Raw genomic sequence first — 26,149 nt, 5'->3', positions numbered from 1 at the left:
GTTAATCTTTTACAAAGCAACAATAGACTCTATTCTTCGATACGGCGAATCCAGCTGGTTTGGAAAATATAAAAGTTAAATCCAAATCCCAGATTAACACAGGAAAAATCAATTGCGGGTAGAAACTATCAGGCATAGAGATAACACGATGTTTGTGTTGAACCCTGAGTACATTTTATCGACATCAGGACGACGGTACAGCATTCCACTCTGTAGACCCAACCGATATCAAAATTAATTCATCCCTCTGTCTATCAGCCTCATTAATGATTTAAGAAGGAGGGATGAGCTGGAATACAGGAGGCCTCTGAGGGCCTGTTGATGAATAGTTTTGAACTAGAACGGTTGTGGCTGAGTAAAATGTGTGTGAAGATGATTGCATGCTAATGACGGAGGTTTTTAACTTGTCTTTTGGTTCGCTTTGTTTTCTATGATGATTATGCATTTCATTTGACATTTTTAACGTTTTGTTATGTGGACTGTCTGGTGTTATTGCTGTGGATACTTCACTCCTGTCCAGAAAGAACCCCCCCCCCCAATAAGTCTTGAATATTGACATTTAAAAACTGGTGTTTTAATGCGTATTCTTCATTTGGCTTTGTATCATATCTAAGCAGATTTCTAAGTTTTTACAGCAATTTTTGGAGATGATTATATTGCAGGCAGCATTAAAAATATGGCCACATTATGTCTGAGTCTTCAGATCTGACTGAATTAGGACACCTTGTGAGGACTTATTTTCGAAGAATTTGCAGCAACATGATGCGCGGGGTGCTAATTACCTAACACTTTTCCAAGTATAGCTCCAAGTTTTTCAACTAATTCCTATTTATATTGTAAAAAGGGCTGTATTTTCTTATATAAAGCCAGACCGAAACTGCTTATCGAGCAAGATCTCATACCGTATATTATGTAAGGTCATAGTTAGCATCGAGGTTATCTAATAGTGACATTTTTTTCAGGCATTCCGTACAGTCTGGTGTAATTATTGATGGAGTGATGGTGTTAATCAGTGATTGTACTCAGAATATCCTGAGTTTCTCTGGCCCCCGTTTGTGTTTGCTGTCCAAAACTCAGTCATGCAGCACAACGGAAGGAAGGCAGGAAGTGAAGCAGAGAAAATGAAGGCTGGAGAAATCCTGAGAGAAATATGAAGGCGTGTGTGTCCAAGAGCAACCGGGGTTTTTATCTACTCCCATGTGTTCCTGTGAGACGTTGATGACTTTTGATTCAACCTAAGCCAAGACAGCACTAAAATCTAGTAGATAAAATAATAAAATCTAAGAATTGCTTAGAAAGCCTTAATGCAATTTGCCCATGACGTAAGCTAATTTTGTTACATTTCTGTGAGAGTCAGCTGGACCATTTTGTACCTTTGTCCTCAGGGACCAAAAAAAGCTCCAGCTCAGATGATCTGGCAGATGATCAGTAGGTCATGTTCATTTGTGATAAGTGTGTCAATGAATCAGGTGGCCACGTGTTTCATTCTCAGCAGAGATAACGCGTAGGCGTGTCCCTGTTCTCAATTGGGCGAGCTTCTTTCAACATTGAACACCAGCAAACCAGAGGAAGGGATTCACACAAAGACTGGTATTTAAGTTGGACTTTAGCTGTACTTAAGTGACAAAACTTGAGACTTGGCTTACAGACTTCACTCTGACTTGAGGTGCTGGACTCAAGTCTTGCAGCTGCAGCCAGCATAAACAGACAGCTATGAACCATTGTTCCCCAAAGTTCATTTGGGGAACAACGGCCCTCTGACCACCGCCAGCAGGCAATGCAGGTGAAGTGTCTTGCCCAAGGACACAACGACAGAGACAGTCAGTGCGGGGGATCGAACCGGCAACCCGCCAATTGCAAGACAAACTCCTTAACCTCTGCGACTTGGCACAGAGTCTTCCTCTCCTAAAACTATGTGGCGCTATTGAAGGCGTGATTAATTTGATGTGTTTTTAGATTGACAGGTAATAACTAAGTAATTCCCAAAACACTTTTGGTTTGTCGCAATAATGGTACTCCCTTTTAGTTCATCAGAAACGGGATATTAATAGATGTCACTTTAGATTTGTTATTGAACGTTGACTGTACTTTACAGTACAGTCAACGTTATTATTGCACCTTATTAGTCCCTCTGACCCCATAAAATAAACCACAGCAGTCAAGGAGAGTTTTTTTTTTTTTTTATTGTGTTGAAATAAAAAATGGTTCTTCTTTAAATTAGCCCGGACTTGAACTTGTCCCTCAACAACCCTGACTTGGTTTGCCTTTTAAAGACTTGGGATTTGATTTGGATTGTCCCTCGCAGAACAGAGACGGGGGTTGTACTTCCCCCTCAGAGACCTCTGGGTTTACTCAAATAGCCTCTCAAAGGCATGAGATTGGACTTGGATTGCCCCCAAAAGGCTTGACACTGAACCTGGACTCAGAAAAAAATACATGTGAACATCTCTGCATTGAGCAGACAAGGACAGTGAGCTGAAACAAAAGCTAAAGTCAGGTGTTACATCAGTTAACTTGTAAGTGAGATCTCAGTAATATAAATCCTCTCATCCACCTCTTACATGTTACCTGTAAAGGTTTTCTCAGAAAAATACAGGTGCTTTACTTTTGAGATGATTTTATAGCTGAGGTCAGAATAAACTTTTACTGGACTTTGTTCTCCAGACTTTGGCTCTTGACGTCGTCTCGTCTGGGAAACGGATTTACAGGTCACTATCAGCAGGGGAGAGCTCCTCGATATGGCTAATGATTGACGTGTTAAACGTCATATTTCAAATTGCAGAGCTTTACTAGTCACTTATTATTGGTTATTTTTCAGGCAAGGACATGAACTCTGTTCTCCAGCCATCACCTGTCTGAGTCTAAACTCTAAAGGCATGATGGAAAAGCAGGATCTGCTGCTGATGTAACCACTTTTCTACATTGTCAGGCATTCCTCTAAACGCAACATATAAGGATCCCAACAATAAAATACAGTGAGCGTGGAAACTTTTTAATTCCTCTGAGCCAGTCCTTTTTCATCTACTAGTTCATACAGTCTTAAGAACCCCTCAGTTGGAGTTAAGAGTTAGCTGCATTAGCCATTAATTGAATTACTGTCAAATGGAGTTTTAGCAGGCCCTGGGAGCAAGATGGCATTAGGAGGTATACCCCTCAAGGTCCAATTAGAGTTACAGCAAGAGCACTGGGAGCCAAAATCCCTTTCCAAGATGTTGGCTTGCCATGCATACTATATCAATATTAGGGCAAAATGGCTCTCATTCCTAAATTCAGCTTGTGATCTAATTGGCTCAGAACTTCCCTCTTGCTTTGTTACTTAACTCAGCAACAAAACCTTAACTCTGAGACCCCCCCCCCCTCCTAATTAGGTGTTTCAATTTAGAAATGCCTAAATAGAATGTTAATTAAAGAACTCACCCCAGACCTGGAACCCGAATCTGTTTTGCAGAACCTCCTAATCCTCTCCCCTTTCTTTTGTTGCACGGCCAAGCACACTGGCAGTCGATGCATGTGGCTTGTGCAGTGAACTGGAACGTGCATGGCACAATCTTTCATTTCTGTTCCAAACAGATGAATATATACTGCCTAAATATGTAGAGGGAATTTATTTCCACTGCTCCTGCAGCATTTTACAGCCTAGGCCTATTCTGTACCAAAAGAGCAAAAATATATCAGCTGCAGCTCACAGGCCTTCCTGGGATATGAGCAGTTATTTGTTTTACAGTTGTTTCACTGAAATCTGTCTGTTAAAAAAAAGAAAGAAAGAAAAATTAATCAGACAAATCTCATAGCAAATGTGTTTGAGAGACATAATTTCTGCATCACCCTTATTGAGTCAGAAATCTATATATTCAATTGGGATTTGAGAGTTTTGTTGTAAATCTGTGGATTATATGTTCCAGATAAAGCATCAACTGTGTTGGAGAAGCTATTATTTGCAAAGATTTCAGTCATCTGGAGGTCCAGCATCTGTCTATGCATGCATGCATTTCTATCACTGTCTATCATTGTCTATCATTGCTCTCAGTTTGAAAACTTTTAACATAGCAGGGATGTTTTTTTTTTTTGTGGGATTGAAGTAATAACTGTGCAGAACACTTTTAAGAGTTCAGCATCCACACTGCTTTTCACTAGTTTTGGTAGACATTTTCTTAAATCCTTTCATTTCGTTAACCCCTGCCGTATTCCATTTAACTCATGAACTTCATAACTTAAAAAAAACAAAAACAGTACACTTCCCTCCAAACAACTCCTCTTTGACTTCTCAGTTTCAAACTGTGTAACGTCCTAACATCATCCCAAACAGCCGAAACAGGAATTTCAAGATCCTTGAGAAAAACTCTCGTAACGATCTCAACTGTCCTGTTTGTGGACAACAGCATTTGAAATGCTCACAGCCGCGCTGTTGGTTGATTTATTTTGTTTGAGCTCTAACTTGTAATTAAGTAAATAAGCGCTGAATGATGCCAATTGTCCATTTTTTATTTATTGGGATATAGCTTTGATTGGAAACTTTATGCCTTGACATACTGGTTTTAAACAATTGATTCGGCATTGTTCATTTTTAGAGGTATTTAAAACAATGGCTGATATATTATCACATCTCCCTTTTACCATGTCTTTTTTTTTTTCATTTCTGTTCACCAGACATAACCAAATAAAAAGACAAAGGGGGAAAGAGAGTGGAGAGAGAGATCACAAAAAAATCCTCAAAGTCCCTCTTTTTTTCTACAGTTTTCATTATGAAGGATTTTGGAAATGATTGTCGTCCTAATCTCCTCTGAGAACCCAGTAATACTCATCTTCCATCTCCATGTTCTCGAGCTGAAGCCAAAACGACTGTATCACAAAGGTGCAGCCGCTGCCTGATTATCCAGTAATAATTTGCTCTTTGTGCTCCCCGAGTTATACACCACTTGTGTGGTTTGGCTTTAGCGAACAAACTTGATGGCTGAGCTTGAAATTGACCTAATTTGCATCCTTGTGAATTGAATGCGGCGCAGCTGAACAACTGTTGGACGGGATTTTATTCTGAACCGCTTCTTACTTTCATTTAAAGCTGCCGTATCTGTTTTAACGTCCTGATTACAGGCAAACAAACCAGTTTAGTGAATTATTGTTTTACATTTTCATTTTCTTGATGTGAAAACAAAATTAAAAGAAAAGCATTTTTCAGAATTTTATAATTGATGAAAGCTGTACGTATTAAAGAGGAAATAATAATAAATGTTTTTGTCAAGAATTTAACCACTGGAAACCTGATCTCAGTGTTTCTTGAGATATAAAGATGAAATAAGTAATAATGTCACAAAAGCAACCAGAACAGGTCCAAACACCGAGCAAGTGCCATTTTTCAGTCTTGAATTCAGAATTGTTCATCGATCGTTGCTCTTTAAATCTGCACATGTAATATAACGTGGAAAGACAAAACAGAAGGCAAAGAGCCAGGACCTTTGCAAGTGCAGGTTTGTATAAGACTGGCTCACTTTTCAAATTCTTTGTTTTTCCATTTGTATTTCAAACCAGCTTTGCTGTGGTTTTACAGCATGCTTTCATTTTGAAACTCCCACAGGTCAGTTAATGAGAAGTGAAACACATTTTTATTTGAAAATATCAGACTTTTCCAAAACCAAAAAGAAAAAAATATATATCTACAGTGAAATTGATGAAATTGTGGCAAATATCTCCATAGTGTCCAGGACACAAGGAAGGACGAAATAAAGCACATAAGAGATAAAATATGGGGAAAAAACACAATAAAGCAATGAAAGTAGGACACAAATCAAGGACGGGAAGAAGGTCATCAAAAAGGAGCTGATGTAGGAAACAAGGAAGGAAGGAAGAATCAAGAAAAAATGTAGGAGGACCCAATGAATGAAGGAAGGAAAGACAGAAAGAAAAGAGTTGAAGGAAGGAAGGAAGGAAGGAAGGAAGGAAGGAAGGAAGGAAGGAAGGAAGGAAGGAAGGAAGGAAGGAAGGAAGGAAGGAAGGAAGGAAAGGGCAAAGGTACAATTGAAGGAAAAAATGAAGGACACAAGGAAGGAAAGAAGCAAGCACGGAAGGAAGTGATAAAAGGTAAGGTCAAAGGGAAGAATGAAAGACACAAGAAAGGGAGAAAGTAATGAAGGAAGAACGGAAGGAAACAAGGAACAAAGGACATGACATTTTGATAATGGTTGGGAATAAAACTATTATCCTCATTCTTATGGACTGTAGAAGCATATGTGTTTATCCATCCATTTTCTGACCCACCTAATCCCTCATGGGGTCACAGGTGCCTATCTCCAGCGTTCGCTGGGCGAGAGGCGGGGTACACCCTGGACAGGTCGCCAGTCTGTTGCAGGGCAACACAGAGACAGACAACCATTCACACACACACTCCAATTAACCTAACAGTCATGTTTTTGGACTCTGGGAGGAAGCCAGAGTACCCAGAGAGAACCCACATATTCACAAGGAGAACATGCAAACTCCATGCAGAAAGACCCAGGGTTGGATTTAAACCCAGAACCTTCTTGCTGCTAGGCAACAGCACTACCCACTGTATCACTGTGCAAGCACTTGTGTTTACAAGAAGTAAAAGACATTTCATCCAAACATGTTTGTTTTTCTTTGTCACCGTGTTCTAAACATGATAAGGGGTTGATTGCTGATTTATTGCGGGGGGTGTTTCTGGTTGTGCACCAAACAGGGGTAAAGGTCACACCTTTACTTGCAAAACTAATAAGTAATAAAGGCAAGTAGATTTTAAAGAGGTCAGACTGGACAGAGCTAAGGAAGATATTCTGATGAGGTGTGAAAGAAGCAATGTTTTCATTCCCTGATTTATTGAGCCACGGCGCCAACGTGAACATCCTGGCCGTAGTATGAGAATTTCCTTTGGGCATAAAGTATCCTGAATTTGGGAGGTTAAAGGACAGATCTTTAGGGTCTTATGCAACTTAATCACTGATGGTGGCACAAAACGAGGTCAAAGGGCAGGAAGAGGGGTTGACAGAAAGGGGAGTCTGTCAAACATGTTCACTTATTCTTCTTCTCCATTTATTTTCTTGGCCCCATGAAGGAATGTTGGTAATTGTCTTAGGAACGCGGCGGCAATACTGACAGTACCATTCAAGGTTTCATTCAAACCTAATAATGGGAAACCTTGTGAAGAAAACAATCACACACTTACACATCACTCTCTCACTCTCTCTCTCTCTCTCTCTCACTCTGGCATTCAGTGCTAAAATCCTGCCGTATTTATATGCATGAGCGTAACCATTCACAGAAAGGAAAGGTTCTTCGCTGAGCCGCAAGTTCAGCCTCAAAGCCAGACGCACCCCGTCTCCCTCGCTCCTGCTGGAGTCCCATGCTGTTGTGGAGGTGATGCGGAGGGGCTGCCGGAGCAGCAGCCTTGATAAGATGTATCTGAAGCGACTGCAGTCTCTGAAGCTGTCAGCTCGCTGTGCCAAGGACACCCTTTACCAAACGAAAGGGCCGCCCTGGGTCACCCGGCCCATCCAGCTATGTAATTTGGTTTCCTCCAGAGCCATTCTTACCTTGACCCTAGCTTCTAATCTCCTATATTGTCCTGTAGTCATCTAATCTCTCTTCAGTGCGTGTGTGTGTGTGTGTGTGAGTGTGTGTGTGTGTGTGTGTGTGTGTGTGTGTGTGTGTTCAGAGGACATATTCTGTTTCTGCTTGTGATATGTATTCAGTCAGCATTGTCAGACACATGCTAAATGGTGATTGGGAAAAAAGGAGGTCTGTGGGAAGATTGTCCTCTGGAGAGTGTGTCACTGCAGCTGTCACTCAGGAGCAGCTCACTGCTGAGGCCGACACACGACTCGCTCACGGCCTCCTGTGCAAAGCAAATGTGTTTTATTCATGAAGTGGGAATGTTGGCTCTGTCGGTGTCACACATTTAAGAAATACATCCAAACCAGTCAAACAGCCTCGGGTAATTTAGTTCAATTCTGTCCATTTTGTATATATACCACCGACTCGCAACACTTATCAACTTAAGGCACTTTACGAGACAAACAACTCCAATTTTTATCAAAGGATATATAATCTAATTCTGTTCAGGTCAGTCCAGTTCATTTTAGTACTATTTAATCATTTTTTCAGAGTCAGATCACTGTCTTTAGTGCAACATAGTGAAATTCAATTAATCATTCAATACCAACTTGTAATTTTCTTTATTTTATTCAAGAAAGCCCATTCAATTGTTTTGTCGTTGGCTTTCCAGTAACACTTCATCTTGACCAAGCATTTGGCAACAGTAGAAAGGAAACACTCGTGTTTAACAGGACAACACTCTAAATACAAGATTTGCTTCACAAATATTTCTTCAATAGTTTGATAAAATGTTAGTTTCACTTAGTTTATGTAAATGTAAGACAACCCAAAATACCTCTTGTAAGATTAGTAATGTTATTATCATGCAACAAACTTCAGTACAAAACTTTGCCCCATTTTCAGCTTTATCAAGTAAATAACAGCGTAACAATTGTGCAAGTTTGGGTCGGATCAAGCTGCAGCAAAAAAAAATCATGTTTGATTTATTGCTCATATAATTAAACATTTGCATGTCCTGCTAAGTTGTAAAAAAAGAAAAGCAAATAGAAAATATAATTAAGAGCTCCACTATATCTGCGACAGGAAATTGCATCTAGCATGACCGGCTCATATCTATATCTTCAATAAAAGATCAGGTGGAATGACGTTAATAGTAGTAACTTTGCAAAAATATTGAAAATAAATCTTTAGTTTCACATCTAGCTCCGTTCAGGCTTGAGCAATGACAATCTTTTTTTGTGAAATGTCCATTTCTTTTTCCCATAAACATAACTATTACAATTCCGTCAAGGAAATGTAAGTATCTTTGTTCTGCCACAGTGGCTATAATATAAAGGGCATATAATAAATGATACCTTTTCAATTAAGTTCAGGATTATTGTACCTTTCCTGCGGTATGAATTCTCGCGGTATTTGTGCTTTCACAAACACACGAGCATCCAACTTGTACCGCTCAGGCTTCAACCGTTCGTATCCGCACCAAAAACGGTTCGAGCCAATCACGTTACAGTATTAAGGTTTAAGGCGGGACATACGGCTGCTGAGCTTACAGCCAACCCAACATAAACATGGCAGCGCAGGACGACGCACGTGTAGCTGCTGCTGTCACATCTGTTTTGTAAGAATCCACGATTTCTTCTATGATAGTAGAACAGCAAGAAATGCCTTGACTACCTGGCCTTCTTGTGGTTTCTCTTGCATATGTTTTAATTTGATACCGTGATTGGCTACAGCCAACCTTTGCTCGGCGAGGTCACTTCGCACAATCAGCTCAGAGAGTTCTGCTGAAATTCCCTCCTTTCCCCAAACGGATTCAATGGAAGCAGGCCCAGACTGATAATGTGCAGAACTAGAGTGCAATGGATTATCAGTCTGGCTGGCCAGGTTAAGGTAATTGCCCCAGAAAATTCCATTAAGAGCTGTAGCTTTGAGAGCAATTGAACCAGCACCCTTTAAAGGCATTTGGAAGCCTTCTGTCCCTATCTGGGTTTTCTGTTAATTTAGCGCAGAGGTGAATGAATGTTTGTGTAAGACATTTTCTGCCAGCATTTAGATAGATTATTCAGATAGATAATTTCTGTTCTAGTTCTGTCAACATGTTTCTCCAGGCAACTGATCAGATTAGCCTATTTTATATTAGTCAACAAGGTTGGGTGTGTCAGTTTAGTACCATTATCTGTTTTACTCATAAGGGTTTCACCGCAGGAGAGTGACATAAGTATCTCTGAAGAACGTTTTTCTCAAGCCAAAATCTATCATGACAGTCACTTTGTTAATCAATTTTTTGGTAGTCTTTTGCAAGAACAAACAAGACAGCATGTGGTTATGTTTAATGTGGTCTGCAGACATCAGCAATGTGTACTGTGGACATATAAAGCACAGAAAATGCAGTGAAGACAAATTGTTCTTACCCATTGAACTTTATGCTCACAAACAACACAACAGTGCTCTGGTTGTTTAATCCTTGCTAGAAATACAGATACTGCAAATAGCAAAAATGTATTGCAGGCTCATCTTTTGGGTTTGGGTTGTTCCTTCCCTAAAATGTAAGTATAGAAATCCTTCATAATCCTGTTGCAAAAAGGATTAGATACAGAGGGACTGTTTCTTGTAGGTGATGAAAAATGCATCTTCTTCACCCGATTATTTACCTGACTCCGCCAGATAGATTTGCTCCGCATATCCATCTGGAAACCTTCCGTTGAAGTAATTTTGGGAAGGGGCGGAAATACTGGTTAGCTGATTGGCCTATGTTGGTGATAGACGGGCCAAATAAACCAATCAGATTCGTCGTCGCTCTGTTACGAGCGACGACGAAAACACAACCACAAGCCAAGCTACTCTTGCTGCTGCAGGTAAAGGCTCGTTAGCTCAGCAAAGAAATACTCTGTAATTCCGATAAAACTTGCTCGATAGCCACGCTAACGCTAGTTTCATCGGCTGAAGCCGCCATGTTGTTTAGACTGAACTGTCGCGCTTCCCGTTGCGTCACACCTCAACCCGCCTCAAAGCCAACGCTGATTGGACGTTCGTTTGGTGAACGGCTCCAAATTTTCTTCAACGGAGGGTAACCAGACTGATCTGCGAGTGAAACCTTGAAAGCTCGCGAGATCAGGATGGTCTCACGAGGCTACCCGATTATATCCCTAAAGCAATTTTCTGCAGATGATCTTTGTAAAGTCTTCAGTTTACCCTGTTCTATGTTCAGTTCCCTTAAATACATTTGACATATTACCATTTAAAGGGACTCTTTTGTTAAGAAAAATATATTTTTTCCTTTTGCCGCTCTCCAGGTGTTGAGAGGTTTCTAGATGGTGCCCCCACAGTTATTACTACATCATTAAGTTTTTTTATGGGTATCACTTAAATTATTCAGTCATGTATATATTTATATGACAAATGTAATGTAAATTATTTCAATTATGCTGCGTTTTCTGATGATCTGTCAGCTATGTTAGAGGTTCCTGTTGTTTAGACCTGCCTCTATGGCTTGCTGTTCCTGAATCATTAGCGCTTCCACTGCCACTCTGAGTTTCACTGTTTTTAATCAGAACTTTAATAATTGTACGGTGGGTCATGACACAGAGCAACGTAGTTCCTGGTTCCATACAAGCTGTCAGATTGTTGTGGACACTGTGGCTCCTTTAAAGATGAGATTAATTAAAGCTGAACCTGAGCCGCAGCTCTACTCGTACTACCAGACGTGAGTGTCGCAGAGCTCAGCACATGTGGAAGAAGAGCAATTTTAATAATGACAATGGTAATAAAATAATTTACATTTCTTTTAAAAGCACACCTTTTATTGCAGGCCTTTAATGCCCAATAGGGCTTTGGTTTAATGATGGGTTTTGTACATTTTATATACTTGTATTTTATTAATTTAATGTTTATGTATATTTGATAGTAATTTGTACAGCACTTTGGTCTGTTTGTTTTTTAATTGGATTGGATTCATGTTTCACACTCAATATTGTTAGGTTATCTGACTCTAAAGTATGTGATATGTTCCCCTTTAAAGTTTTACAAATATTTGGGTTTTATTTGTCTCTTTTTCCCTTTATATATTTGATTCTGATTATGATCTTAGTGGATATTTGTTCTAAATGCACTAAAGTATGCTTGAGTCGTATTTTATATGAACATGACTGATGTTTAGCCTACACAAAGTAAATTTTTAGTATAGTTCTTAATTGATTTTAACCCCCCCCCCCCCCCCACCCCCCAATTAGTCTTTTTCCAAATTCACATAAGTGAAACCACTCTGTTCCAACTATTACCGAGCAAACAAAAAGTTTGATTCATCCTGATTTACAGGTGCGTAAGTGGAGGATGCTCTCTCGCCACCACAACGAGAATGCAGGCAAACAGAAGGAGGTGGAGTCTGATGTTCACATGGAAGGCTGTCAGTGCTGGGCGCTTCACACCTCGCCCCTCCTGGCCAGCCCGGTGATCTTAGAGTGCTCCATCTGCAGCGGACCCTACATCAGCTATGCCATGGAGGATACCTGGCAGCCCCGTCAGCGTACACAGGTTCAAGCTACTGATTAAGACATCCTACACACTCTTAAAAGTAGAGACGTGAAAGGTTTTTAAAGGTTACTCATATTTAATTAGATTACATAATGCTGTAATGTATAATCTAATTACCATTGATCAGAACTTGACCTATCTAAAAGTTTGGACTATTTTATTACTTTATTGTATGGGAAAATGTATCAGTATGAGACCGCCGGATTCGTTTGAGGGTTTAAATGCAGCTAATAGCCAGTTTGATTTAAATAGAAATAAAAGTTCAATAGATAATCAAGTGTGTTGCTGAATATGATAATCTGTACAAGAAAGAAAATAAATAACAGTTTAAGGATCAGGACGGCTTATTGCTGGTGTGAGGAAACCATTATTGTTGTTTACAACTTTTTCTTACTCAATAAAACTCAACAGTTGACGACAAGATAAAAAGCTACTATGACAGAAAGTAATGCCAGAAAATAACAATATTATCAGTTTTCCTCTTCAGGCATTTCTTTTACGTTAAATTATGAACAAGCCAACATAATCATGGTTTATTGAGCTTTAAAAGGATGTGCTATTGTTTTTCCTCTTCATAAAGTAAAAACCCAAAAAAGTAATATGATGGAACGTTGGTTTGAACAACAGATGGTTAAACGGAGTCTATGGATACACAATCCTAAAGAATAAATATACAAAATCAAAGAGCGAAACAGAGGGAGTGTGGCAAGCTTTTTACACTGCAAAAACGGAACTAGAAATAAGTAAAATCTTCTTAACATTAGTGTATTTGTCCTTGATCTGAGCAGGTAAATAAGATGATTTGCCAATGGAATAAGATTTTGTGCGCTTAAAATAGTAACAATTCATTTCAATCATCCTTTTTCAAGTGCAGGATGTCTAATTATCTTATTTTAGGGGTCAACATACTCATTCCATTGGCAGATAATCTTATTTACTTGCTCAAATCAAGGATAAATACACTAACTTTAATAACATTTTACTTATTTTTAGATCCGTTTTTGCAGTGTATGGGCCCAGCCCAAATGCTCAACTCAGCTGCTTAACTCACAAATCAATTTTCTGACAAATAAATGTAAATATTTCCCTTTTATAGTCCCACAGAGAGGTAATTTATCGCTGCATTCAATCCATCCCTTGGGGAGAAGTGTGCTGCCAACCCTGAGCGGCTCATGGGGAGGTTTCTGTGGTCAAGGGTCTTGCTCAAGGACCCAGAGTGACAGACAACCACCAACCTTTGTGGCCTCTCAAAGACACTATTACCTGGCTCTCTAACCCAATTGTCTAAAGGGAAACAAACAGAATCCGCAATTGTATGAGATTTATGGCTAAAAAGCTTTGCTAAAATAAAGATACAACCAACCAAACACACACTTATTTACTTTTATGGCTGAGATTATGAAAAAAAAACCTACATAAAACCCCTTATGAATTACTTGCTACTCATTAAGGGATTATGCAAACTGTACTCATATGTAATTGATGAATAAATAAAATAGTTTATTGTGTTATGATAATAATGGCTCCATCCTTTCAGAAACACACGTTGATCATTTCAAAATCTCCTTCACCCTTGAACACAAACAGGCACACGCTACTGCTCCCAGAAGCCAAACTTAAAGTCTGCTTTCAGAATAATAAATATGCCATGAAATATTAATGATCAGAAACTCCAGATTCTCTATCTCTATGGCTACAACTCCATCAGAGCTCTGCTGAATCGATAAACAACATAAGAGAGAGGGCTTGACAGAAACCGGGGTGGTGGGGAGTTGGGAGACTGTTAGCTTGCAGTGTAAATTTAATACGAACCGAGATGCCACAAAAAGGAGATGTGAACAGAAAACTGTATAGTTGTGTATGTGCGAGAGAGTAAATAGAAAGAAATGAGGCTACTGTCAGCAATAGCTCTTAAACAGGGATGAAGTGATTGGCAGAGGAGGCAAGCTGTTGAACACCCCTGAATAAGTGATACAAGAATTGAAATTGAAATAAACCGCATGCACATAAACAGACAAAGCGAGTGCCTCGTCTGGGACTGGCTCAATCTCAGGAGAAGACTCACGAGGAACTGTGGAGAGCAGCAGGGAGGAATCACAAACTAGGCTTTAAAACAAAAACAAGACACTTTAGAAAGTGGTTAACTGGGGAGGAGTAGACTTCTGTGAAAAAAAAAATCAGATATTCCTGCATTAATACCAGATTAATATATAAAAGCAAGAATGTAGATGTTGTCTGACTTCCCTAATTTCTCTCCCTAGGCGATGGACCTATACTACCACAATGAGTCGGAGCCGGACAGCTACTGTTGCCCTGGCGACAGCAGTGAGTACTCTGCAACAAATGTTTTTGTTGTTTTTGTTCTCTGGTTCCTCCTTTTCCTCCCACCTTGTTCTTCACAGCTTTCCAAAAAGCTGTAACTGCACAGCCATTCCCATACTCCCAACTTTTTCTTTTCTGATCATCACCCACGGTCGAATCACCCTTTTTTTTTTGCGATGAATTTTAAATGATCCACTATTCATTTTGTTTTGCTCTTCTCATGTTGTTGCCTTCCCTTCCGAACCCGATGACTGGATCTTACCTCACCGCTTGGTCCTTTAAGCCAGGATAATTGCCGTTGTCGGAAAAAAAAAAAACAGATTACTGTTTGTTTTGTGGAATGTGCCAAAGCAGTAGTTAGAGACACAGTGCTCAGGATAGATCATTGAGCACAAAGCACGGTGACCTTCTCTGTTTACAACCTCAGTCCAGCTGCTGATAGCATGTGAACTGGTGTGATTGCCTCTTGGCCTAGATATGTGCCACTGGGTGAGAGTCCATCTCGGTTTATTGCCAAAATGACGGTAAGTCATTGAACTTTAATTTTCCACGGGAGTCTCCATTTGTGAAACACATGACACTCCAGTCTAAAGGACAAGAGCTAGCACAAAATTCTTTTGTTGCTCCCAAATGTGATAGTGATAATGTGTGGATTCACACATCTAAGAAAAATATATGTCCTTAGCAAGTATACCAGGGACCCCATGAGGGATAAAGCGGATCAGAAAATGGATGGATGAAGTATCAGGGAGTTTCTAGATGATGAGATAATTTATTAGTGGGAACCAAGTGTGTGTATGTGTGTGTGTGCGTGCGTGTGTGTGTGCATGTGTGTTTGTGTGATGTATGAAAAAGTAATAACCTCCTTGGTACTTTATAAAGAGCAGACAGACAAAAAAAAAGACATCATACAACTGCTGCTAAATTTTGTTGTATATTAGTTATGTTTATTCTACATGAACTGTAATAAGAATCAATATCATAGATTGTAATTGGGACTCTTCATTAGCAATAGAGACTGAAATACAGTTGCATCGTTTGTGTGTGTTTTTATATGGGGTGACCATATTTTGATTTGCCAAAAAGAGGACGCTGAAACAAGGTATCCATATTTTTGCTTACTTAAAGAAAACTCATAGGTTTAACATATTCGAAGTATGTTTTCTCTGTGTGGTCAGAAATAATAGTTAATTACTGAATTTTAGATGGCCTGTAATAAATCAACAAGCACAAAAATTACTTTAAAATCACCAAGGTTTTAAAAGAATGACTCTTCTGAATTTTGTATTCAACCTCCTTGTTATCCATTTATTTATTTTTTTGCTGTCGTCTTGGTTTTAAGTATCAGGTTTTCGTTGCTCAACAAATCAGCGTGAACGTTTTTTTGCAAGAAGCGTCTTGGAAATGATATTGCACAAACAGAATCCCATACAGTGACTCAGCAGTAAGCAGCTTCCTCTCCTTGAGTCCACCTGCTGTGCATCAGTGAGAAAACTCTCCCAACATTTGCACTGTGTGAAATCTTCAGTGATTCTGATTGATGGTTTTTATGCTTATGGCCTCTTCAAAATCTCTGGGCCGCTTCTGGTGCACACGAACCCTTTGCCCAGGTGTAACAACAAACTCAGTCAACTTGTGCAGCCTTTTTATGTTTTTCAGTCTCCGTGTGGCCGTCGACATCTATGACACCTTGGTCATAGAAGGAAGCACACATGCCAGCTTTCAAAGGGTGCCATGCATCACACCAGTCAATTTAAGCACATGCCTGTTGGTTTGATTAATCTACGAATCCCCCACACCACTCCTCCCAGGAAGCCCCGGATAAAACGGGGAAAAGCGAACACATCCCGACAAAAGAGGACGTTTGGTCACCCTGGTTTGCAAGCATAAAACTGGGTCAGCTCTGTGCAACGGCAGCAAATTCAGTTTAGGATCTGTGCCCCCCTCGTGGAACATTCTCAGGAAGAAATGTGACAAGAACCACTTTTTGATGAAAATGCTTCCTTTTGGCAGTGGTCTGCCTGTCAGTAAAGAGACTTCTTTTTTTTTTTTTTTTTTTTTTGGGAGTGTGCAGTGAGAAATCCAGGCAATTATAGAAGCTGCTGACAAGTCGCTCCTGTGGCCTCTGTTGTCACACCGCTACACCCTGTCGCTCCAAGTTCCGCAATTAGTGGCTGCAGGAGCGCTTAAAAGTTGCACAGTGTAGCTTGTGTGAGTCGTTCTCAGCAAGGGGCGGCGGTGTGCACAAAAAAAGGAACCGTTAAAAGAAAGGGATTTATTTATTGGTAATAATCATAGAGCCAAACTTGTGACTGTATAATCTTACAGAAGCTGCACCTTTATTGTGTTCTGTAATATTGGAGGCGCAGAACCTTTGGCTCGAGGAAGTCTTAGTAAAAGCAGCAGTAAGTTTATCATCCAGCTGCAGTGCAACGAATCAGCATTTCAACTCCCAACTGTGCTGCTCCTCTTTATCAGGCACTATTGTATAACATGTAATAAATCCAGGATTTTAACACTGTGTGTATGTGTGTGTGTGTGTGTGTGCTGTTGTGCCTGTGTTCGCTGTTCAACTTTCTGTCCCACATTATTAAGATTTAAAACACACTAGTACCAGCTTGCCACCCCAGCTTAACGGGCGCACCTACTCCATTGCACGCACACATTCGCAAATAAAGGACAAACATATACTTTACTGATCCTTTAAAAGAGACTCCATGTACAAGTACACTGAAGCATCTGAGGTGCATGTCTGAACATGCTGGCACATCTACCTGATTGCATAATAATTAGGTCAGAAACCATTAGAAAAGTGGCGAGATGTTGGTAATTCTTGATAACTTTCCCAATCTCTTTGAATTCTTCGTTTGGGAAACATACTTAAGGATGAAATTTTAAAGCTTTCCCAGTAACAGCTACAGTGTTCATGCACCTTGAAGGATTTCCCATTCTACATGTTTCAGTCACAAACCTCTGCACATTTTATTGGATTTTGATGCAATAGACCTACTCAACATAAGGTATTATTATGAAGTATTATTCTCACAAACAAGTCTCTGAAAGGCATGGCTGCATCCGTGCTCAGGGAGCCAGTCGATGTTTTGTGGAACCACCTTTCACTGCCGGCAGGCTTCCCTAATTGATGTTTTTCCTGCCCAGCCTGTCAGTTTACATGAACGGCCATGTCTGGGTAGATCAGCGGTTATGCAATAACCCTTTTCAATTTTAGGATGATGGATTGAACAGAGCTCTGTGAGCTGCTTAAATCTTAAGATATTGTTTTATACCAAACCCTGCTTTAATCTCCTCCGCTACGTTGCCTCGGACCTGTCCAGCATGCTGCTTGGTCTGCATGATGGGTTTATTCCCCTGAAGGTATTTCACAAACCTTTGAGGAGCTTAAAAAAACACTTTCACTTACTGAGATCAAATCAAACACCGACGGATTAATTGGGTGGCTTCTGAAAGCATTTGGTGGCGCTGTATTTTTATTTAGGGGTAAAGCGGGGAAGCATTTTAATGGACATTAGAGTTTTCAGATGTCAACTTGTAGAAAGAATAAAAACCATGCGGCCTTCGTGCTGCCGCTGGCCAATGATTCGTCACTTTGTGTCGGTTCATCACATAAAATCCAAATCAAATGCGTTGCGGCTGTAATGTGACAATTGTGTGTATTGGCACATCTCCTCCAATAACGTGCCATCTAACCAATCCATTAGTTTCAAAGAGCGTATTGTGAGCTTCAAAGCAGATTTACAGCAATCCTGCACCATAACATAAACAAAAAAAAAGCCGGTCGATATTTGGAAAAGGTTTCCAAATATCGACGATAAGCAGCCAAAGGGACTACATCTATACAAACCGTGTCTGCGGACACTATAAAGATGTAGTCGTCCTCCTTTGAATACCAATAAGAACAGTGTCATTGAGGATTGTTCACGTTCATCAGCAGAGCGGGTGATTCCCAAACATCCTCTTTATCTTCGACAGAAAGAGCGGTTGTTACTGAGAGAGACTTGACGGGCAGATTGTCGTCTGACTCAGACGGGGTGAATACGAGGACATGCCGATCACTGCTGGTCCTCCGTGACAGAGCGAGATTTCTTCTGCAGTTGTCACGTCCCCGGACCCCAAGCAAAGCCTTTCTGTCCTTTTCACAAAATGGCCAGCAGAGTGTTTTAGAAAGTGTGAGTCGGTGCCTATGCTGGGTTACATAACCTACTCGTGCCCTGAGCACACATATAGAGGGGTGACAGATAATACAGATTGGCTGTAGTGGAGCCTCCTCTTGTTCGGGGGCCTGGGTATAGAGCAGCCTGTGAATTCAGAAACAAATGAGAGCCAGAAAGGAAAAAGGCTGGGAGGGAATTGCCCCCTCCACCTCCTTCTCTTTTTCTTTGGTTCATTGCTATTTGATCCTCAGAAGCAGACTCGAAAGAACCCCAAAATAGATCACATAGGAGTGTTATTCCTCTGTTTTCGACCTTTGACTATATATTCTTTACTTCTATGTGATTTTGCAAAGAAAAGAAGGACATTGTCACCACTTCTCTCTGCTATCCAGGTAATTTTATTATTCTCTTTTGAGGATGGAGGAACGCTTGATCCTCCGGCGCGCGTCGTTTCCGCCTCACTTTGTGTCCCGTGAGGAAGACGTCTTTGTTCCATGCGCTCTGAAAGATGGCACTGCTGCCACCTGTGCTGTCTCAAGGCAGAAATGCATTTGTCAAACTGCACGGCGCGAAAGTGTAGCAAAGTTCCCGGCCGTGCAGCAAGAAAGAGACACGAAGGACACCTTGAAAGGATTTAGAAAGAATGCCCTTCCTCTGTCACTGCTTTAGAAAAACGTATGCTCTGTTGTCTCTCTGCAGGTGTGCTTTGTCCTCCAAGCGTCTGTGTGTGTGTGTGTGTGTGTGTGTGTGTGTGTGTGTGTGTGTGTGCGTGTGTGACTCCATTTTATTTGCCCCTCGGCATTGTTCATATGTTTCTGATTGCATCAGGAAGCTACTAGAACACGGCTTTGATTTAAGTTATTGAATAAGGAGAGACAGGGTCATATTTAAAAATTGTTTATTGTTAAAAAGATCCCCATTAGCTGTCACCAAAAGTGGGATAAACTAGTCTTCCTGGGGTCCACAAGACAAAACAAAAATCACTAGAGAATTAAACATTGTAGACATTGCTATAGATGTCATGAGAAATCATTCCAAGTAAGTTATCACATTCATATCTATTACATTATTTCTCACTTTCATACAGTAAATATCATAATTCACTACTCACAAATTTAAATAGTGCATTCTCAAGTAATAATTAAAAGATACTTTACTATTCAGTTCACGTATATTCTGTGGGCAATTATTAGAGTCACACATCCAGATAAGTTTCTTCTAAACTATAATTGAGCCTCAATGGCTTGCCTGTCTAATAATACCTACACAGTGTGTATGGGGTAAGAGAGCTTTCTAAATAGATTTGTACATAAAAGGATAGTTGTGTCCATATCAGTCAGAAGTTGTGGATAACAAACATTTGTAAACTCATAATAATTTAAATCACATTCAAAAGATACAACATACGGTTTAAATAGTTACAACTTCAATAACTAATAAATACAAATTTCAAGTTTAAATTTGTGCTTTACTCTTTATGAACACAAACAGCAGCGGCTGCTTGAGAATACGGATTTTTTCTTTGAGAATACGAATTCACAACAGTGGTCTGACGTCACGGTTTCCAAGGCTGGTTAATGGAGCACAGAGTGCGAAGATAGGAGCCGCGCATGCGTTCTTCAGACTGACCGTCTCAGAATGCACCGCGGCTGCAGATTCATTCCAGACAGCGCAGAGTGTCTGATCCATGCTCCATTCTGGAAGGTGGCGGTAATGCACCTATAAGTTGTTTTCCAACCGCCATTAAAAACAAGAGAAGAAGAAGCAGCAGAAGAAGAAGAAGAAGACAGCGCAGAGATCACAGTGGTAAGTTGAACACTCCATTTTCTGCTGCTGTTGTTCTTCAAAAGTACGTTTTCAGATTGTTTGAGGCGAGAATAATATACTTTTAAGCTTCCCAATTTACAGAGTTGGTGCGTAATTTAAAAAAAGAGTCTGATTTATTTGTTTTGTGTTTATCAGACTGACGCGTGTTGCTTTATTAACTCAATAATTGCTGGAATAAATTGTAAATGTCTCCCAAGGGTGACAGCATCATATAAAATAGGGCTGGACGATAATTTAATAACAATATATATCAGTCGAAAGACGTGTGGCACAATAAGGGAAAAAAGGATCGATAAAAGTTGGTTATACAGACAGTTTTCCTTTCTTCCTTTTAACCTAGTTGATGCTACAGTCACTGCTTCCTCTCAACCAATCGTAATCGCGGACCCAAGCACGCCGTCACAAAGCGCCGCCCTCTCAAACCACAACACAGAGCACGGGAATATGTCGCAGCAAGGGAAACGGTCCCAAAACGGGGTTTTACTTGTTCGCCAGCCTGACTGAAATAAACCAGTGATTTGTAAAACTTGCAAGGAACCGGTAAAAACAAAGTCTGGTAACGCAACCAACTTGTTTCTTCACGTAAGTCGCTCACTACCGCAGCAGCGCGAGCTGTTTTAGCCCCGCGCGGCTCCGCGTCATCTTCTTAGGAATCTTCTGGAAGTTCTTCCAAAACAAAGCAGGTACAGCAACTAAACTGGGCTTCCTTCTTTGTGATAAAATGACAAAGCGTCCTGGCGGCATAAGGACATCACGCATGCAGTAACATGCTTCATAGTGATGGACATGAAAAACCTGGCTTCAAACTCGCCACTCTTGATCCGCAATATAAAGTTCTGGTACGCAAGTTTTTCTCTAACAGCGCTGGTCACTTTAGTTTATTCTTTGTCAGAATTTAATAACCTCACTCAGGTCTCTTAAGTTGAGTTATTTTTCTTTTAAAAAAATCAGTTATGGTTAAAAATGTTGGGTAAATAAGAATTTATTTGGGATTGAGTGTTTGTGTGTGATATATTAAAATCAAGTCATTTAGCAATATTATAAGAGCCAGGTTTTAAATCTTTTTGATAATTATCTATCCATCAATATGCATTTTTTTTATCAATATGCTTTTTTCTATATTGTCCAGCCCTAATATAAAATCTATAAATAAATAAATTCTTTAAATGTTTTTCCTAAGTGAGTTTCCTCTGAGTGAGGACACGAAAAATTGAAAGGAGAAAGTGGGAAAGAAAACAATAGTAACAATATATGAAAAAAAAACAGATATTTATTTTAGACAAATGTTTTAACTTTGGAACAGAATGAAGGTGTAACATATTCAACAAATTAACAGTTACTAACGTGGTTTAAAACAAATAACTTCTATTAACATCTTATACAAATAGACAACACCTACAAACATACAATTAAAAAAAGTTGGAATGGAAATTAATTCACTGATTATTTTATGTATTGTTACAGGTGATGAAAATGAAATGAAGCAGCATGTGGACATGACTAAAACTGATCTACATTAGGTCAGGTGTAGTCATGTTCACTTAAACATGCAGCCAGCTGGAGCAGCTCCCTGTCTTCAGCCGCCGGATGGCGTCCTCCTCTGGGTCGACCTCCTCATCTAGCTGATCACCTGCTGCTATACTAATACTGTGGAGGATGCAGCAGGCGGCGATTACGTTTTGGGCAAACGTCGGGCGGACCTCCAGCACCCTTAAGAAGATGGAACGCCACCGTGTCTTCAGACCACCAAAGACACGCTCAACGATGTTTATCAGCCTTGGCGTGGTGTCTGTTGTAGCGTGCCTCCACTAGACCTGTACCAAATAAAAAATTAACTTGTAATTTAGGTAATATGCTGATATGTCTTAATCTTCTATCCAATTAATATAATCTATGTATCAATTGTGTGTCATTGTTGGCTCTATTTAAGGACAAGAAGGTAAGAGATCTTACTGGCAAGCTGTTTCCCTATAGGATGCACCGCAGGCCAGCCAGCAGAGGGTCTCCAGCACCTCTATCTCCTGTGGCCATCCATGGACCTTCTGATGGGCAGCAGCTAAAGGAGGAGGACGATGGTGGCCCTTCTTAGCCTGAAGGCTGGTTTCAGGTCCCCTTCATTAAAAAATATTTGGAGGATTGGCACAGAAGTGTTTATCCTCACATATTTTGTTTCTGTTTCTTCCTGTAAATAAAAAATGCCAAATGTTACCATAATTGTTTTTTTCAATTCTCACCTTTTCACAACATAAAACTATATGTGGTTAACGTGCAGATTATTATAGTTCTCAAGAAAGAAAGGGTCAAATGTATAGTAAATGTAACAAATGGCTTCCCTTCTCTGGTATTTCTACCATTTCACTGAAAGAATGAACTGAACTAACTGCACATAATTTATAGATTAATCGCTGTAAAGGTGGACAGACAGAAATAACTTTTCCTTAATGAACAATGCTGTGAAGGTTAGACAAAGTAGCTTAACTCTACTCCCTTTACTGTTACTAATATATAAAAATTGTGTTTTCATTTTAATTATTTACAGATAAATAGTCACAATTTCAACGTGATCACATGTTTAATACCATCCTCAATGTTGTTTTTTTAAAGATAAAAGTAGGAAATAGGCTGTCAGTCTTAAAAAACCTACCAGTTGGCACAGACGCTCAACGTCGGACTTTTTATTAAAATTACGCACTAACTCTGTAAACAGGCCACATAGGGAAGCTTAAAAGTATAATGTTCTCGCTTCAAACTACCTGAAAACGTACTTTTGAACAACAGCAGCAGGAGAAAAGGGAGTGTTTAACTTACCACTGTGAGCTCTGCGCTGTCTGGAATGAATCTGCAGCCGCGGTGCATTCTGAGACGGTCAGTCTGAAGAACGCATGCGCGGCTCCTATCTTCGCACTCTGTGCTCCATTAACCAGCCTTGGAAACCGTGACGTCAGACCACTGTTGTGAATTCGTATTCTCAAAGAAAAAATCCGTATTCTCAAGCAGCCGCTGCTGTTTGTGTTCATAAAGAGTAAAGCACAAATTTAAACTTGAAATTTGTATTTATTAGTTATTGAAGTTGTAACTATTTAAACCGTATGTTGTATCTTTTGAATGTGATTTAAATTATTATGAGTTTACAAATGTTTGTTATCCACAACTTCTGACTGATATGGACACAACTATCCTTTTATGTACAAATCTATTTAGAAAGCTCTCTTACCCCATAAGTGTGCAGCTGAGACACAAAAGCGTTCATTTTCATCTTCAGCTTTGTGAACAGGAGCCTTCAAACGTATTTTATGAACCACCTACAATAAATCACCAGAGGCAAAAACAGATATTTTCCTGCTCACTACTGTCTGACTGACCCATAACAAGATGCCAAAACAGAGAGGGCTTCACTGGGCTTGGCATCATACGAGTTTTACATTTATGATAGTAGCCTCATAAAGGAGGAAATACACCTGCGTTCCAGCGCGTAAGCGTAGTAAAGAGGCGTAGCACGTCCTACGCTTAGCTTAGCTTTTCATTTATCAGCGAATACATTTACATTGGAAGCAGAATCCGCGTGTACCAAGCGCGTATTTATGCTACGCGACGGCTAAATTTGATTGAAACTCTAATGTCAGATGCGTACACGGGCCTGTTTGGCAGGGAATGAACGGCAATACAACATCCCGTGTCAACAAGAAGTCACCTTGTTGTCGACGGTGCGGATTGATGGCATGCACCCATTTTTGCTTAGCACTCTGCCTTTCCTCTCGCAACGGTACTTCATCAGCTAGGTGTGCCTTTTACTTGGTGCTCTTCCCATGTGGTGAAGTCCTTATCTGCACAGAAACACGCAGCTGTGGAGCTACTTTACCGCTTCTGGTGTAAATTTACGCTTTTAAAAACCCGCCCTTGGCTTACATCACGCCTCCAATGTATTTCCTGTTTAACCCAAAAAGAAAATGAAGGAAACACATGAATGATGTTTTTGCATTTTGTGCTCTGGGCAAAGTAGCAACATGCTAAAGAAAAAGTAGGTTAAAGTGTGCAATAAAATTTGTACTGTATTTTTGTTGTAGGTATTTACACAGTTGGATTTTATTTATGGGCATCAGAGTAAATGGGGCTGAATACAAAAGACCACCAGCCATTTCAGATTTTTTTTTTTTCAGTATCATCTTTCTTCCACACCACAAATGCGTAGTTTTTGCTTTTGATCTATCACATATAATCCCGCAAATACGCAAAACGGAAATCAGTTGTAACGTGTATAAACGTTCAGGGAGTATGTCTATTGTGTTTTAAGGTAAGGGATGGTAAGAAAAGTAAAAACAAAATGCTATTTTACTCTGAAATTTTACTTCTGAGAAGCTTTTAGCTGATTTACATCATTACAAAATAGGAAAGTTGCACTTCTGCATAAAAATATCAGATATAAGTAAACATATTTTAACCAACCATGCAGAGCCAGTTAATAAAGTTCTTGTTACTACGGTATAACTCAACAAGTTGAAAAGTTTTTTTGCAAGTCTTTTTTCAATGTCTGTCAAGACGTTTGTGTGAATCTTCTTGATCTAGATATTCTTTTCTGCTTAGTGACATCTCTCTAAGTGCAAAGAAAACCAAAGTTCACTTGTTACAAAGCAGTTAGGGGAAAGTTTTTAGGTCTAAAGTTCAACTATTTGCATCAGATTTGTGAGAAATCTGACAGAAAGGGATCAAATGCTCACTCTGTTGTGTTTCCAAGACATTATGCATAAAATTGCCCTTTTATATTGTAGTGGGACATCATTGCGTATTAAAATAACTGAAAATAAACCAATAAAACGATCAGACATGGGGGCAGAAACAAATTGAGGAGCACGCTAATTAAAAGGGATGCAATACAAAACGAGGGATTCACTTAAAACACTGACTGTAGGAAGTCAAAATTTGATCGAAGTAAATATAGACAACCTCGCCTCTCACCTATTGACCGCTGGAGATAGGCGCCAGCGCCCCCGAGACCCTGCATGAATCAGCAGATGTGGAAAATGGATGGATAAATACAGACACTGAGAATATGAAAGCAGAAAAACTCTCCCATAACAACACACAGGTAAATATTAAACCAAACATTACCCGTAAAAATAAAGATGACATTCATTTTTCCCATTCTTTGAACTCCCCCGAAATAAATTTTCCAAACACTATTCTTAGAAAAAACCCGGGTGTGCGCGTGTGGCCAAAATATTGAAATAGCACATATATCAGGAGACGGGGTTAATAATTATAGCTGCATTTCTTGACAACCGCCAAGCCTGAACCCTTGCCCACCCAGTAAATTTCCAAAGCAGAGTCCAGTGTGTGAACGGTCTCAGCTGGGAATCGTGGGAAGAGACAACAAACCGGGGAGCGGGTCTGTTTCAGTAAAAGAAAGAAGAGTGTATCACACTGTGGTGTAACGGTGCACAGGTTGCATGCAGTTTATTTGGGTGGGTTTTATTCTGGATTTATGAAGAAACACTATGTGGGATGAACATCTAAAAGCCACTTAAATAGATTAGTGACCTTTTAACTGAGAATTAAGATCATGTTGCTTGTCTATTTTGTCCTTCCATGTTATTATATGGGGGGAAAAACAAGAATTGGTTTGGGCTTAAGTCATAGAACCTTAATTGAAATACAAAAAAACTTTCTAAACTTATCCAGAGATGAATCCCAGGCATGTAACCACAGCTGAGACAAAGACATTTTGGCAGCTTCAAGTC

At 39.8% G+C, this 26,149-nt stretch overlaps 1 protein-coding gene across 1 annotated transcript in view; it reads left to right on the top strand.

Moving 5' to 3' along the window:
* sgk1 (serum/glucocorticoid regulated kinase 1) overlaps positions 1-26,149 on the top strand; it is a 47,973-nt gene that overhangs the window by 13,241 nt on the left and 8,583 nt on the right. Inside the window, exons 4-5 of the mRNA XM_036147499.1 lie at positions 11,878-12,093; positions 14,355-14,418. Of these exons, the coding sequence (XP_036003392.1) occupies positions 11,878-12,093; positions 14,355-14,418 (280 nt within the window). The remainder of the gene's footprint in view (positions 1-11,877; positions 12,094-14,354; positions 14,419-26,149) is intronic.

The sequence above is a fragment of the Fundulus heteroclitus genome, chromosome 15 (genome assembly GCF_011125445.2).
Source record: "Fundulus heteroclitus isolate FHET01 chromosome 15, MU-UCD_Fhet_4.1, whole genome shotgun sequence".
Taxonomy (NCBI): Eukaryota; Metazoa; Chordata; class Actinopteri; order Cyprinodontiformes; family Fundulidae; genus Fundulus; species Fundulus heteroclitus.
Note: the sequence above shows the minus strand (reverse complement) of the source record. Positions and strands in the feature narration are given on the sequence as shown.